Genomic DNA, 16993 nt, shown 5'->3' on the forward strand with positions numbered 1-16993 from the left:
TATAGGTAACTATCTTTTTTCACTTTATCAACTTTCTGACTAGTACTATTTGGTTTCACTTTCTTAGTTTTTGGTGGAGAAATTTCGTATTTTGTAGATCATAGAGTTCTAAATATTTAGTACCTAAATGAACTAAATTAACATTACGTTACATTTATATAGAACTATTGAATAATAACATCATGATTTCAGTCTTCAGGAAAAATAATTCACAATAATTTTTTGGAAAATGATAGCGTTGAAACCACAAAATCAAATTTAAAGGCCAGACCAGAACGATGATGATTTTACAATTAGTCCGGCATATGACAATAGGAGTAATTACATCCCCCCCCCCCGCCGATCCACCGGGAAAACTTTTTTCTTAAAGGGGACATCCTAAGGAACATTTTAAAGCAAAAAAAGTTGGCCTTACTTACAGAATGGCGGCCATTTTGATTGACAGGTCAGCCGAAATCGCAAATTTTGCGTTTTAACATAGGACTTGCACGAACTTTTTCAAACTTTACAAAGGTACCTAGATCGAAAGATCATGCAAAAATTTATCACCTGTCAAAATTTCAAGTGCTAAAATGCATTTTTCGATTTTTGGCGAATTTTATGCCAAAAATGGGGGAAAAAATTAAAATGTTACCAAATTGACCAAGAAAGCTGAAATTTGGGATATACCCTATTTTCGACATGCCAAATTGATTGGAAACGGTTTCAACCCGTTTTGAGCGGTTCTGGAGCCTCCAGCAGATTTTTGAAACTCGAAATTCCCACAAAATTCCATCAAATTGGAATTGTAAAGCTAAAATTTATTCTAAAAACTAATTTCAGTACGCTACGAAGTACTGCAGGTGAATTTGAAGTCGTTTTGGATCCTCCAGCGACTTTTTGAAAATTCCTGAAGCCTCCAGCAGATTTTTGAAACTTTAAATTTTCACAAAATTTCATCAAATGGAGATGGAAAGGTGAAATTTACTCTACACTCCAATTTTAACACCCTCTGAAGACGACTTCAGGTGGGTTCAAGTAATTTTAGGGCCTACAGCGACTTTTTTTGAAAATTACTTGGGCCTCCTGCAGATTTTTGAAACTTGAAATTTCCCCAAAATTTCTTCAAATATGGAGATGGAAAGCTGAAATTTATTCTACACTCCAATTTTAACACCCTTGAAGACGACTTCAGGTGGGTTCAAGTAATTTTAGGGCCTCCAGCGACTTTTTTTGAAAATTACTGGAGCCTCCAGCAGATTTTTGAAGCTTTAAATTTTCACAAACTTTCATCAAATGGAGATGGAAAGCTGAAATTTACTCTACACTCCAATTTTAACACCCTGTGAAGACGACTTCAGACGAGTTCAAGTCATTTTAGGGCCTCCAGTGACTCTTTTGATAATTACTGGAGCCTCCAATAGATTTTTGAAACTTCAAATTTCCCCAACATTAATTTATCAAATACAGTTGGCAAGCTGAAATTTACTTCGCAGACTACATGGCGGTCAAATGATTTTGAAGCTTCCAGATACTTTTAGGAAATTTCAATTTTACAAAAAAATGTCATACAGCCTGTCAAAATTTGCTGGAGGCTCCAAAACGACTTGAAATTCGCCAGCAGTCAACTTCGTAGCGTATTGAAATTAGTTTGCAGAATGAATTTCGACTCCTCTCCATCTTGGTTTGATGAAATTTTGGGGAAATATCAAGTTTCAAAAATCTACTGGAGGCTCCAGTAATTTTCAAAAAAGTCGTTGGAGGCTCTAAAATGACTTGAACCCACCTGAAGTCGTCTTCAGAGGGTGTTAAAATTGGAGTGTAGAGTAAATTTCACCTTTTCATCACCATTTGATGAAATTTTGTGAAAATTTAAAATTTCGAAAATCTGCTGGAGGCTCCAGGATTTTCAAAAAGTCGCTGGAGGATCCAAAACGACTTCAAATTCACCTGCAGTACTTCGTAGCGTATTGAAATTAGTTTTTAGAATAAATTTTAGCTATACAATTATTCCAATTTGATGGAATTCTGTGGAATTTCGAGTTTAAAAAATCTGCTGGAGGCTCCAGAACCGCTCAAAACGGGTTGAAACCGTTTCCAATCAATTTGGCATGTCGAAAATAGGGTATATCCCTAATTTCAGCTTTCTTGGTCAATTTGGTAAAATTTTAATTTTTTCCCTCATTTTTGGTCTAAATTCGATTTTCAAATATTCACCAAAAATCGAAAAATGCACTTTAGCACTTGAAATTTTGACAGGTGATAAATTTTTGCATGATCTTTCGATCTACTTTTGTAAAGTTTGAAAAAGTTCGTGACTGCGATTTCGGCTGACCTGTCAATCAAAATGGCCTCCATTTTGTAAGTAAGGCCAACTTTTTTTTGGCAAGTTTGCTTTAAAATGTTCCTTAGGATGTCCCCTTTAAGAAAAAAGTTGTCCCGGAGGATCGGGGGGGGGGGTGCAATTACTCCAATTGTTGTCATATGCCGGACTAAATGATTGTAGTTACTTTGTTACTTATTTGCCCGAGTTGAGTGCTAAATACTCTTTTTTATGGTATTTAATTGCTAAAAGTAAAAAAATTGGGTTAAAATTTGTTTGTTGGATTGTTTTTTGGGGTGGGGGCACGAAAATTTTGTAATTAGGGGTTAGGGCATAGGGCGCACCAGGGGTTAGGAACTAGGGCCCACGAAACCCTTAATGCGGCACTGCCCAGGGCCAAAAAATCCTTAGGGTAATAATTTCCTACGATTTCTTGCATTGAATCACAGCAAAAAAATCATGTTGTTTTACGCTTCTAGGGAGATAATTTGCTACAAACTTCAAAATTCATAGAAAATCAGTAATCACATTGTCTCCCTAGGTAGTTGCATAATCTATGTACTAATTATTTTTGTTTCTTGAATTATGAATTTCCAATGCTTTTGTTTGCTTTCCTTTTTTGAAATTGAAATTTCTGGAAGCATATTTTTCGTTATTATAAGGGAGAAAAAGTGCTCCTTTTGTTCCAGTTTACTGATCATTATTGGAATTGAAAAGGTACTGGGATTATTCTCCCTCATAACGAAAAATATGTTATCCAACTCAGGAGTAAAAATGATTTTCGACAATTTTGAATTATTCTCCTCGTGTCGCTTGGGCAATAGTTAAACCTCGAAAATCGTCAAAAATCATGATCGCTTCCTAGTTGAACAAACTCAAGTCTGAGGACGTGAGGAGTGGTCAAGTTAAATCTAGAAAAATCAATTTTAAAATCAGAAATGTAGTATTTTTTACTCTTCGGATTGACTTTACCCTCGCTTCGCTCGTGCTTGTCTGAATTTCATTATAAATAGGTATGTAAACAATTTACTGGATCAATTTCTAAAACCTCACTTTGATCAACACGTTTTTCAAGCTGAAATTCAATTCAGCATGACAATGTCTGAAATCAGGGTGTCTACCAGGTCGTGAAAGTAGTGAAAAGGTAGTGATTTTGAAAGTCGGTAGTGAAAGCAGTGAAAAAGTAGTGATTTTCAACAATTTTGCTTAAAAGGTAGTGAAAAATGAGAAAAAGTGAAAAATCCGATTTTCCACATAAATGGCTCGTTTGTTGACTTTTTTAGCACTTGAATTACCTATTTTTGAAAAATTTTGCCCCCGCTTCGCTCGGGTTATTTGCTCTTCTTTTTCAATGTAAAAAACTTATTGTTCAAATTCAAGAAGTGTTCTAAGTTTCAATCAAAAAAATGCTCCATTTACCTCCATAAAAAACTTTTTTTTTACTTCTTGAAACACGAATTTTTGAAAGCTTTCTTGGTCTCGCTTCACTCGGGCTCGTTTGCTTTTTTTTCAAGTTTGATCTTTTTTTTTTAAATAATCATTTAAGTTAGAGAATTTTGAAGCAAAAATAATGAACTTCTTCATTCATCATCATCATCATCATCACCCAAGAAAACAACGTTTTTCTACCCCTCAAGATACTAATTTTCGATAGCTTTTTGGAAAAATTGGTATACTTCTTTCCAATTAATGTTGTTCAAATTTTCCAATAATTTTTTGCTTATTTTGAAAAAAGTTCTTTATTTGTCCAATTTCATTCCAGTAACAAGAACCTTTAAGCTGAAAATAAAATGAAAACTTGAAATGATTAAATTATATTCTCGACATCCGCTTGCTTGAAAAAAATCTTGGGATGTTTGAAGACATTGGAAAAGTGAAAAATTTTAATGTAAAATTTTGCTTCGTCCACCCCCCCCCTCTTGAAAAATCCCAAGTGTTTAAAAAATGCCGTGCTAAAGTCCTGCTTTTTATTCAGAAATATTGTTGGACCCTGAAAAATCACTGCTAAAAATACGAGTAAATAAAAAAAAAAACAACTTCATCTTTCATATTTGAGAGGATATTTATTCTCGAAATATGTAGTTGATTTGTCAATTTTTCGAGTTCGCTCATTTTGTATTTTTAACATGTACACGTGAGAAATTGTAACAACTTGAAAAAAGTAGCAATGGTTATAAAATTGTTGAATTGATTTCAAATTGATGAAAACGTGTACTTACTCCAATGTAAAAAATTAAAAAGTTCAAACCAAAAAAAAAAAAAATGAAAAATCAGTCTTGACTTGGGGGGGGGGGGGCTGAAAATATTTTGGAAGACAGTGATTTTTTTTTGAAAGGTAGTGAAAAGGTAGTGATTTTCGGCCAAAAAATTCCGGTAGACCCCCTGGAAATGTGCCTTCTAGTAGGTGAAATTTTCATACATATGAGCCCGTTGGGAATTTTGTGATTTTTGTCCCCTACTTATGAGTTATTCATCACCCCCCCCCAGGAGGAAATCCTGGATACGGGCTTGACATTCCACCAATCATATGAATCTATTTCACATTGCCAACCTATATTTTTTATGAAAAACTTTCTTAGTGGTACTCGATATTTCTGGGCACCCTGTGTCCCTACCATTTAATTACGTTTACTTTGTTGGTCGAAATAAACCAGCTTGTTTTAATGTGCAGTATTTCGGAGTGACGTAAGACATAAGAGTAGAATGAGAACATAAGAAATCATACCTACGAATATAATCCGAAGAAATGAAAAAAGAAAATTAGCCTGATATTCAGCTTAGTTTTAAGAATGCAAGATCTTAAAATTGAACGAGGAAAACAAACTTCTGTTAGGTACAATGGTACAAATTCGAGAACTTTGTTAACATGCGGAGATATCTCCCAACCACAAATAATCTGACCTGACCCCTCAAATTTTATCATTTTGAAAAAAATTTCACTTCTCAACAAAATGGCAACAATTAGGTATACCTATCACGTTTTTTTCTCGAATCATCCAAAATCCTAGTCTTGTTTCCAATATCTTAATTCTCAAAAAATACGACTTTTTGCTAAAATTGTAGAGTAAGTCCTGCACTTCTGCTTTTTGTCAAATACTCGTATAATGTTGTTAAAATTTCATTATTTTTAACAATAAAAATTGGAAAAATTACTTCCATTGGTTAAAATCGTCAGTTTCGCTTTTTTGACAAATAATAAAAGGCCATCGTCATAATATCGCTTTTTCACCGAAAAATTGAAAAAAAATCAAAAGCTTTTTTTCATTTTCAGCGAAAAAATCTTGAATTTTACCAAAAATGTAAGATCTTTAATGTATTCAAAAGTCAAAGTCACACTTTATTTCATTTCCTCAACATTAAATTTTCCAAAAAATAACCAAAAGTGTTAGCTTTTTTGACAACAAAATGTAAAAAAGCCTCTCTTAATCTCGAAAAACATTGCTAATAAATGTAATTTTTTGACAATACCCAAGTACCAAAAATTGCTAGGTACTTTTTTAAATTAAAATTGTCGAATTTTTACTTTTTGAAAAAATTCTCGCTTTTCAGTAAAATTGCTAAGTAAAGATTATTTCAATTTTTTTTCAACTATACAAAATCTTTGTTTTTTTGCCAAAAATCGTTAAAATGTCACTTTTTTTCCAATAATTTCCAAAAAGTGCTGCGTTTTGTTTTAATTGTTAAAAGTTTCACTTTTTTCCAATAATTGTAAAAAAATTCTAATTTTTAAATTGTTATCTAATTTTGTAACAAAATAGCTGAAAGTTATTGTCGTTATAGTAAACATTTCCAAAAAGTCTCACTTCTTTTTAAAAATTATCCGAGTCGTACTCTTTTCACAGCCAGATTGAAGCATTTGGTTTCCAGGAATAGTGGTTGAAGGAAGGGAAGGGGAAGACTGGCAATGATGCGGTAAACTGCGCTGCTCGTGTGCTAAAAAACCAACACGTAGGAGTGTCCAGGTGTCCAGGACAATCACTTCCATTCCATTGCTGTTCTGTTGTTCTCGATTAGTTAACCACGTTTATTTTTTGTGCGACTTATTACGTCTTATTCTTCTGCGTTTTGAAGGTTTAATACGCTTTTTCTCGAATATTCGTTTAATTTCTACTACACTGCGTGTGATTCATCATTACGATACCATTAAAATTGAAGGATTTGTATTTTCCATTTTCATACATGTACTTAATTTCTGGAGTAAAACGAATTCAAGGTAAGATCCGTTTTGATTCGAATAATATACATTAAACGATTATTAATTATTAGATAATATGTGCTTGAATTTGAAAGCACCGCTGAAGAAAGGACGTTAATGAAAATGAAAAATGTTGATTTTGAGCAAATACGACTCGAGCTGATTCATTCTTACGCAGGGAGGTGTGAATAAACAGAAAATTTTTCAAATGCCGACCCGACTGATATTTTTTTCACAACAAAACCTTGCCAGATCAACAGTACAGTATGAAGCGTTTTTAAAAAAATTGAATAATTTTGAACCCCAAAATTGAGCAGTGATTTGTGAAATTTTCTTAATTTTCTGTTCTATACTCCGAGTGTAATTCAACTCACCTCGTGTAACCCCGCCTTTTGTTGATAGTTTCGGCTACGCACGTACAAACAATATTACAATATGAGAATTAAAACGTAAAAACACAAATGAATAAAAAATTCGGGACAAAGTGGATTCTCAAAGGTAATGACCCGCCACCCCCCTCCATCTAATCCCCATCAAAATGTTGAATAAATAGAGTGGGGGTGAAAATATGAAAAATTCAAACAGAATGAACTCGATATTGACAGATTATGACTCGAAGAGTACAATGACGATTTCAGATTTTTTCTACCCCCTCCAATTTATCCCCCACCCACCATTAAAATATTTAATTTGAGGGGAGGGGGTGAAAATATGAAAAATTCAAACAGGATGAACTCGATATTTACAAACTACGATTCGGGGAGTACAACCACGATTTCAGATTTTTTCTACCCCCCTCTGATTTATCCCCCACCTATATTATATGAAATATTGAATGAGAGGGATGGGGGTGACAATTATGAAAATATGAAAAATTCAAATAGGATGAACTCCTAATTGACTAAGTGTAACCTGGGAAGTACAATAGCATTTTCAATTTTTTTTTTAACCCTCTCCCATTTACGCCCATCATCTCATTCAAAGATGGGGCGATTCAAATAGCGGAAATGTATCGCGGATTAATTTTGAATCGGATTTTTAAAAAAATGAATCGTGAAAATTGAGTCCGATTCACAACTGTAGCTGAATCGCATCGTCGCGATTCAATTTTTTGCGATTCACCAATTTTTACCAATTTTTATTTTTTTTTCTTCAAAAAATGTTTTTGAGATACAAACGTGTCTTGTCAATTTTTTCAACATTGTCCCGTTTGAAGTTTTGAAAGGAAAGCAATGCTTTGTTTTGTGACTGACCACTGACCAGTGACCACCTACTTGAGGGCCTTTAAAAAATAAAAGCCAATTTGATAAATTCCAATTTTTCATTACGAAATTCACGAAAAATGAATTTTGAAGTATTAAGTAAAAGTGATTTCAAAAAACAATTTTTCTGGAATTATCGAATTTTATGAAAGAAAAAACGTGAAATTTTACGAAAAATCAAAAGTAAATTTTGAAAATGAATAAACAAAAAAAAATGAAAACACAAAAAAGGCTGTTGAAAAAAATCGGAAAAAAATTAAAATTAAAAATTGAAAAATCCTTTTAATTAAAAAGCAAAAAAATGCATACTTACTTATGTTTGATAATTCCAAAAAAGTAGTTTTTTTGAATTGAATGATCAAAAAATCAATTCTTTGGAAATTATCAAATTGATTTTTTTTGGTCAAAATTCACAAAAAATATACATATTCTGAAAGTATGAACTTTGAATTTTTTTGGCAAGTATCGAGTGCTGTTTGTATTCTTCGATCCCAAAGTTCATGAAATCAAGATTTTTCAAAATCAACCGGTTTTTTGGCCAGCTTTCTTCACAATAAAAAAATAGTAAAACAATCCAGAATGGCTGGAAATAGCGAAATTCGTCTTCAGTGGGTTAGTTCTGGACAAAATAGGTACAGTGACTCGCGCAAATTTCAAAAATTTCCTAGCAAATTGGAAACTTTTTATTTTTTGGATATTTTCATCATGAAATAAGCTGGTTAAAAAACCACTCTTGAGGTGTAGGTGTACCTCCCAAAATCAGCTCAAATGTGGATAAACTTGTTAAACAGGCCGAGTATGACATACAACTCGATTTTAAGCTGCTCATTATTGTTCAATAGAAAAATTCGCTCAAGGCAGCAATAGAGTCAAAATTTGCAAAAATAGAAAAAATTGAATCGTGATTCGCATATTTTTGAATCGCGAGTGCATTTTGAATCCGATTCAGAATCGGATTCATTTGAAAAGTAAATCGCTAATTTGGAATCAGATTTAGTTTTCTGGGCAAATCGCGTCATTTGAATCCGATTCATTTTTTTTTTTTTTTTTGAATCGCCCCATCTCTGCTCATTCAATACTTCAGTACTGAATGAGGGGGTGAATTGGAGGGGGGGGTAGAAAAAATTTGAAATCGTCATTGTACTCCCCGAGTCATATTCGGTCAATGTCGAGTTCATTCTATTTGAATTTTTCATATTTTCACCCCCTCCGTTCGGATTCAAAATTTCAAAGCAGATGGGGGATAAATTGGACTTTGGAGAGAGGTAGAAAAAAAATATGAAATCGTCATTGTACTCCCCGAATCATATTCGGTCAATGTCGAGTTCATTCTATTTGAATTTTTCATATTTTCACCCCCTCGCCTTCGGATTCAGAATTTCATTAGTGGCTGGGGTATAAATTAGAGAGGGGTAGAAAAAAATCTGAAATCGTCATTGTACTCTCCGAGTCATACTCTGTCAATGTCGAATTTGAATTTTTCATATTTTCACCCCTTCCCCTCGGATTTAAAATTTCAATAGCGGATTGGGGATAAATTGGAGGTGGGTAGAAAACATCTGAAATCGCGGTTCTGCTCCCAGAGTCGTAGTTTGTAAATATCGAGTTCATCCCATTTGAATTTTTCATATTTTCACCCCCTCCCCTCAAATTCAATATTTCAATGGTGGGTGGGGGATAAATTGGAGGGGGGTAGAAAAAAATCTGAAACCGTCATTGTACTCTCCGAGTCATAATCTGCCAATATCGAGTTCATCCTGTTTGAATTTTTCATATTTTCACCCCCACTCTATTTATTCAATATTTCGATCATTGATGGGGATAAATAGGATGGGGAGGGGGGGGGGTAGAAAAAATTTGAAAACGCCATCTTTCTTCCCTTTTTTGGTAAATTAAATAACGAGTTCATTTTTTTGAAAAATATTGTAATTTCCAGTTCCCACTTTTTTTGACCTCGATTTGGAGTGGAACCGTTGGGAGCTGCTAGAAACTTTTTTTTGTAGCACAGTGTTTGGCGGGCCATTAACTTTGAGAATCCACTTTATCCCGAATTTTTTGTTTTCATTTGTGTTTTTATGTTTTAATTCTCATATTGTTTGTACCTGCGTAGCCGAAACTATCAACAAAAGGCGGGGTTACACGAGGTGAGTTGAATTACACTCCGTCGCTGTGTAGGTACTTAGGTAGTTTTTGTCGATGGTTTCTACGAGTCGCATGACACTGTCGGCTGGCTCGTATTTCGTAGGGTGACGTAATAAGGTCCGAAGAATCGAGTTTTGCAATCTCTGAAAAAACGGCGTTAGTTGTGGAAACGCCTGTTTTCCAGCGAGACTTTCAATTATCAGTTACGGGTCATTCCACGTCAATTGGACCGAGAAGCGGAAGGGGGGGGGTCGACGATTTTTTTTGAAATTTTTTCCTGTGAAAAGAAGTTTCGAAGGGATGAACAATGGCGCAAATCGCAGCCCTCTAGCCCATTTTTAAAGGCAACCAGGGGGTGTCAAAGTTTTCAGTGAACCCAAAATATCATCTATTTCAGCATTGGATTGTGGATTACTCGATAACCGCGATGCAGAGGTTTTGAAAAGCTTTTTGGTGATATCATAAAAATCAATGTTGCCACTTTTTTTCTGACAAAAAATTAGCTCAAAAAGGTTTCAAAACGTAGTTTTCATATCGTTCCGACTCTCAAAAATTCTGAAAAAAATATATTATGGACAACTTTTCATGCTGAACAACATATTAAAAAATTGGGATGGTATAACATGTTGCAAAGTTGATTTAAAAAAATTCAAAGTTTGCGAAAAAATGCGATTTTTTGATTTAAAGCATGAAAAAAAGTTTTGATAGGTGAAGTTGACCCATTTGACCCCTATTTTTATGTATCTGTTGAAAAAGTTGGAAAAACCCTTTCACTCGATAAAATAAACTCCTGACAAAAAAATCAAAATTCGAAAAAATTCAAATTTCAATTTCAAGCATCAAAACAAGTTAAAATTTATTCAGTTGTCTTATTTTGACCTCTTTCTGACGTATTTCATGAAAAAGTTGATAAAAATTACTCTCACAACACAAAAATAAAAATTTGTTCATTTTTTGAATGTTTTCGAATTTTGATTTTTTTGTGAGGAGTTCATTTTATCGAGTGAAAGGGTTTTTTCAACTTCTTTGCAACATGTTACCATCCCAATTTTTTAATAATGTTGTTCAGCCTGAAAAGTTGTTCATAATATATTTTTTTCAGAATTTTTGAGAGTCGGAACGATATGAAAACCACGTTTCGAAACCTTTTTGAGCTAATTTTTTGTCAGAAAAAAAGTGGCAACACTGATTTTTATGATATCACCTAAAAGCCTTTTAAAACCTCTATCTATGGGAAAATGTTCCATGTTGGTAGGTATCGCGGTTATCCAGTAATCCACTGCTGAAATGGATGATATTTTAGGTTCACTGAAAACTTTGACAACCCCTGGCTGCCTTTAAAAATGGGCTAGAGGGCTGCGATTTGCGCTATTGGTCATCCCTTCGGAAGGTCTTTCCATAGGAAAAATTTCAAAAAAATCGCCGAAACCCCTACTACTTCTTGGTCCAATTGACGTGGAATGACCCTTATCAATTTAATGATTAGCAAAATAGCGCGCAATACAATAATTATATCAATTTAAACCAATTTTAATTTGGAATTTTCATCTACATATCTTCCTAGATGACAACGATCATGGAAATCACGTGCGAAAACTGCCAACGTCCATTGATACCTCCAGGTCCAGCAAATCAGACGCAAGAAACCACGACGTATGGGGTTTATATGACAAAATGTACGCATTTCTACCACGAAAGCTGCATCAAGGAACTGTATAATACGCTGACATTGGCTAATCCGGAAGAACCCCTCATCTTCATCTGTAAACGTCAGAATTGTGCCGCTCCGGTAAAGCATGATGATATTTTTCTCATATTTCCTACCTTACGAAGCAGAAAAATCCATTCAGTAGGATTGAAGCCTGATGTAAAACGAGCTCTAGTAGTCGCATTAGATACGATTAACCAGTTGCAAAAGATGGCTCAAGAAAGTTCGGATCAGTTGACCATTGCTCAAAATAAAAATGTCGAATTGGAGAAAAAATTGAAAGAGTCGAATGCCCTATATCGAAAAGCGATTGAAGATAAAGCATGCGAAGTAGTGCATCAACGCTCGTCAACTCAAACAGATACGAATACAAAAGTACTACTTGCAACTTCAGAAATGCCGAAAAGCGATACGAAACAAGCGAGCATTCACAGCTTAGATGTGACCAATGATAAATCGTGTGAACCTCAAGCACAAAGTTGCGCCAATGCTGCGGCTCAAGCTTCTAAATCTATTGCTAAAGAACCGACGAAAACCACGACGAAACAACTGCCGATAATTGGAGTCGACCAGATGCCCAGAACTATCGTCAGCCAAACACCAAGATCGATGGCAAATCAGTTTACGAATAATTACGTGCCTCCTCTAACAACAACGTATTATACACCGTTTGGAAATTTGAGGTTTGAGCCTAAATTTGAGCCCACAATTCTGGCTAATATTGATCAAACTGCAGTCTACCAGATGCCCAAACCTTTCACCGGCCTAACGCCAATATCAATGGCAAATCAGTTTACGAATAATTACGTTCCTCCTCATCTAACAACAACGTATACACCGTTTGGAATTTTGAGAACTCCAGTATTTCAGCCTAGATTTGATCCTACTGCAGTCTACCAAATGCCTAACCCTCTTAATTATTACGTACCTTCTCAAACAACACCGTATACACCGTTTGGAATATTTGACCGTAGATTTGATCCTATAATTCGGGCTAATATTGTTCCTTCCTATCCTGCAAAGGAACCTCCAAAACGCGGACCTACGAGTACATCGCAAACCAGAGATCGTCACATACAATTCCAAGAGCGATTTAGAATGGAATCTGATATACTACAACCGTTCTACCCGCTGGATTGCTATCCCTTTCAGTATACTGCTGCTGGAGTTCGCTACAAAAATGTAGTTCCGAGAATAGCAATACTTGCCAAGGACGTACTCATGATGGGAGATGGCCTTATATACGGTATGGTACGGATTATCTCGAAAGCGATACCTTTCGAATTCGATTTACATCCAGAATTATACAGAAGAAATTTGAGCATCGAAGATTTAGTTGGCACGTTGGACTCTTTTCGAAAACTTCCTCCTAGAATCATGCTTTCCATTGGAAATTGGGATGCGTTCAATTCCATGGAAAATCAAACGTTTCATAATCATTTGCAAAAACTACTCGCAATTTTTCGATCTCGAGAAGTCAAGGAATTATATTTGATCCCTCCAATAAGGTACACTACTCCAGACTCAACTACATTTGCGTATATTGTTCGTTTATTCCAGACGAAGAGTTGTATGAATGCTTTCGGTGGTAAAAGTGTGGTCATGGAACCTCCTTTTTTCCCAGATTACACTGTGGATGAATTTGGACCGAAGTTCGAAGTAGAACAATTTGAATCCTATGTACGAATTATGCGTGAAATTTTCATTGAAGAGCCCTTCGAGGCTTCGACGATGGAGCGATGGACTCAGAAGTTTAACTGATTTAGTCTATACTTAGGTACTTACAATGAACTAACGAACTGTTATGTCGTTTTATGTTGTTTGATTGCTCTTATATTTTACGAATTTCTTTTGTATACCTAAGCTACAAAATACGAATTATTGACTTACCGTAAACTAATGAACTTTTAAACGACGTATTGTTTAATGTTGTTTAATTTTATTTTATGCATTTTACTGTGTTTAATTATGGTATTGGAGTAAGTACCTACCTATTTGTTGTAAAAAAATCATAATTCCCAAAAATTATCGTTTTTTAAATTTAAATCGTCAGAATAAGTATTAAAAAGTGTTGTTTTTTTTGCCATAATTGCAAAAAAAAAAAAAAATTCGTCTCACTCAAAACTTTTAAAAAGTTTTGCTTTATAAATCTGAATGTTTAAGTAAGAACATATTAGAAAAAAAATTGATCAAAATTAACAAAGAATCTTACTTTTTTTCCTAAATTGAAGAATTGGAATACATCATATTTTTTGTAGAAATTTCTAACAACGGAACCTCTTTGAGGTGCCACACTCCGATTTGAACGGGACCGCGATTTTTGGAAAGAGCATAGTCACAAACCCCCAAAACCAAATTTTCAGCTGCCCAAGTTCATTTTTTGATTTTTGGAGAATTTTTGAAAATTCAAAATTGACTGTTTTTGGCGATTTATGCTTTTTTTTAAAAGTACGTACCTGATCAGTAAAAATGGTCAAAATAAGTCCCAAAACTAATATTAATTACCCAAATCGAAATTTCACCACTTCCAGGCATTCTGGAGCCTCCAGCGCGATTTTTCAATTTGTCCAGAATTTTGAATTTGCTCCAGAAGTCGTGAATATGAAGTTGGGCAGCTAAAAATCGAGTTGTGTATTATACTCGAACTATTTAACATGTTTATCCCCATTTGAGCCAATTTTGAAAGTGACATCTCAAAAGTGTTTTTTAGCAGCTTTTTTCAAAATTAAAAAATCAAAAAAATCAAAAATTTCCCGTTTATGTGTAAATTTTGGAAATTCACGCGAATCGCTTTATTTTGTCCAAAACTAACCCCCCAAATCCAAATTTCACAATTTCCAGCCATTCTGGAGCCTCCAGTGCAATTTTTCAATTTCTCCAGAATTTTGAATTTGCTCCAGAAGACGTGAATATGCAGTTGGACAGCTAAAAATCGAGTTGTGTATTATACTCGACCTGTTTAACGAGTTTATCCACATTTGAGCCGATTTTGGAAGTGACCCCTCAAAAGTGGCTTTTTGACCAGCTTTTTTCAAAATTTAAAAATCCCAAAAAACAAAAATTTCCCGTTTGTGTGGAAATTTTTGAAATTTACGCGAATCGCTGTATTTTGATCCAAAACTATCCCTCCAAATCCAAATTTCACTATTTCCAGCCATTCTGGAGCCTCCAGCGCGATTTTTCAATTTCTCCAGAATTTTGAATTTGCTCCAGAAGTCGTGAATATGGAGTTGGGCAGCTAAAAATCGAGTTGTGTATTATACTCGACCTGTTTTACGAGTTTATCCACATTTAAGCCGATTTTGAGTATGAGGCCACAAAAGTGGTTTTTTGACCAGCTTTTTTCAAAATTAAAAAATCAAAAGTTTCCCGTTTGCGTGGAAATTTTTGAAGTTCAAACGAATCGCTGTATTTTGTCCAAAACTAACCCTCCAAATCCAAATTTCACAATTTCCAGCAATTCTGAAGCCTCCAACGCGATTTTCAATTTCTCCAGAATTTTGAATTTGCTCCAGAAGTCGTGAATATGGAGTTGGGCAGCTAAAAATCGAGTTGTGTATTATACTCGACCTCTTTAACGAGTTTATCCACATTTGAGCCGATTTTGGAAGTGACCCCTCAAAAGTGGTTTTTTGACCAGCTTTTTTCAAAATTAAAAAATCAAAAAAATCAAAAGTTTTCAGTTTGTGTGTAAATTTTTGAAATTCACGCGAATCACTGTATTTTGTCCAAAACTAACCCTCCAAAACTAAATTTCACAATTTCCAGCCATTCTGAAGCCTCCAGCGCGATTTTCAATTTCTCCAGAATTTTGAATTTGCTCCAGAAGTCGTGAATATGAAGTTGGGCAGCTAAAAATCAATACTCGACCTGTTTAACAAGTTTGTCCCCATTTGAGCCAATTTTGAGAGTGACACCTCACAAGTGGCTTTTTGACCAGCTTTTTTCAAAATTTAAAAATCCAAAAAAACAAAAATTTCCCGTTTGTGTGTAAATTTTTGAAATTCACGCGAATCACTGTATTTTGTCCAAAACTAACCCTCCAAAACCAAATTTCACAATTTCCAGCCATTCTGAAGCCTCCAGCGCGATTTTCAATTTCTCCAGAATTTTGAATTTGCTCCAGAAGTCGTGAATGTGAAGTTGGGCAGCTAAAAATCAAGTTGTGTATTATACTCGACCTGTTTAACAAGTTTATCCCCATTTGAGCCAATTTTGAGAGTGACATCTCAAAAGTGGTTTTTTGACCAGCTTTTTTCAGAATTAAAAATCCAATAAATCAAAAGTTTCCCGTTTATGTGGATATTTTCGTCTTCAAAACGCTTCAGTCAATTAATTTTTTTCCAATAATTTCCAAAAAGTGCTGCGTTTTGTTAAAATAGTACTTTTTTCCAAAAATTGTAAAAAAAATAATTTTTAATTGTTATTTAATTTTGTTACAAAATAGCTGAAAATTGTTGTCGTTTTTAGTCTATTTTCTATACCCGAAAAAGTGCTCGACCACTTTTTGACCTAAGTACTCTAGAATACTATTGCCAGATTTAATGATTTCTAAATAGGAGTAATTGCACCCACCCACCCCCCCCCTCCCCGCCGATCCTCCGGGACAACTTTTTTCTTAAAAGGGACATCCCAATGAACATTTTAAAGCAAACTTGCCAAAAAAAAGTTGGCCTTACTTACAAAATGGCGGCCATTTTGATTGACAGGTCAGCCGAAATCGCAGATTTTGCGTTTTAACATAGGACTTGCACGAACTTTTTCAAACGTTACAAAGGTAGATCGAAAGATCATGCAAAAATTTATCACCTGTCCAAATTTCAAGTGCTAAAGTGCGTTTTTCGATTTTTGGTGAATTTTTGAAAATCGAATTTAGGCCAAAAATGAGGTAAAAAATCAAAATTTTACCAAATTGACCAAGAAAGCTGAAATTTGGGATATGCCCTATTTTCGACATGCCAAATCGATTGGAAACGGTTTCGACTCGTTTTGAGCAGTTCTGGAGCCTCCAGCAGATTTTTGAAACTCGAAATTCTCACAAAATTCCATCAAATTGGAGTTGTATAGCTAAAAAGTATTCTGAAAACTAATTTCAATACGCTACGAAGTACTGCGGGTAAATTTCAAGTCGTTTTGGAGCCTCTAGCGACTTTTTGAAAATTCCTGGAGCCTCCAGCAGATTTTTGAAACTTTAAATTTTCACAAAATTTCATTAATGAAGATGGAAAGCTGAAATTTACTCTACACTCCAATTTTAACACTCTCTGAAGACGACTTCAGGTGGGTTCAAAGTCATTTTAGAACCTCCGGCGACTTTTTGAAAATTACTGGAGCTTCCAGTAGATTTTTGAAACTTGAAATTTCCCCAAAATTTCATCAAACTG

The 16993-nt window shown here is 34.6% G+C and overlaps 1 protein-coding gene across 1 annotated transcript; it reads left to right on the forward strand.

Annotated features, from left to right (window-relative positions):
* Positions 1-6310: 6310 nt before the first annotated feature.
* On the forward strand, positions 6311-13486 carry LOC135841948 (uncharacterized). Its single transcript, XM_065359183.1, has 2 exons — positions 6311-6515; positions 11466-13486. Exon 2 carries the CDS (start codon positions 11466-11468, stop codon positions 13368-13370), a length of 1905 nt encoding a protein of 634 aa, XP_065215255.1. The 5' UTR covers positions 6311-6515; the 3' UTR covers positions 13371-13486.
* The last annotated feature ends 3507 nt before the right edge of the window (positions 13487-16993 follow it).

The sequence above is a fragment of the Planococcus citri genome, chromosome 1 (genome assembly GCF_950023065.1).
Source record: "Planococcus citri chromosome 1, ihPlaCitr1.1, whole genome shotgun sequence".
Classification (NCBI taxonomy): domain Eukaryota; kingdom Metazoa; phylum Arthropoda; class Insecta; order Hemiptera; family Pseudococcidae; genus Planococcus; species Planococcus citri.

Coding starts and splice junctions, on each gene's coding strand:
- LOC135841948 (XM_065359183.1), top strand. CDS start 11,466: ATGACAACGATCATGGAAATCACGTGCGAAAACTGCCAACGTCCATTG.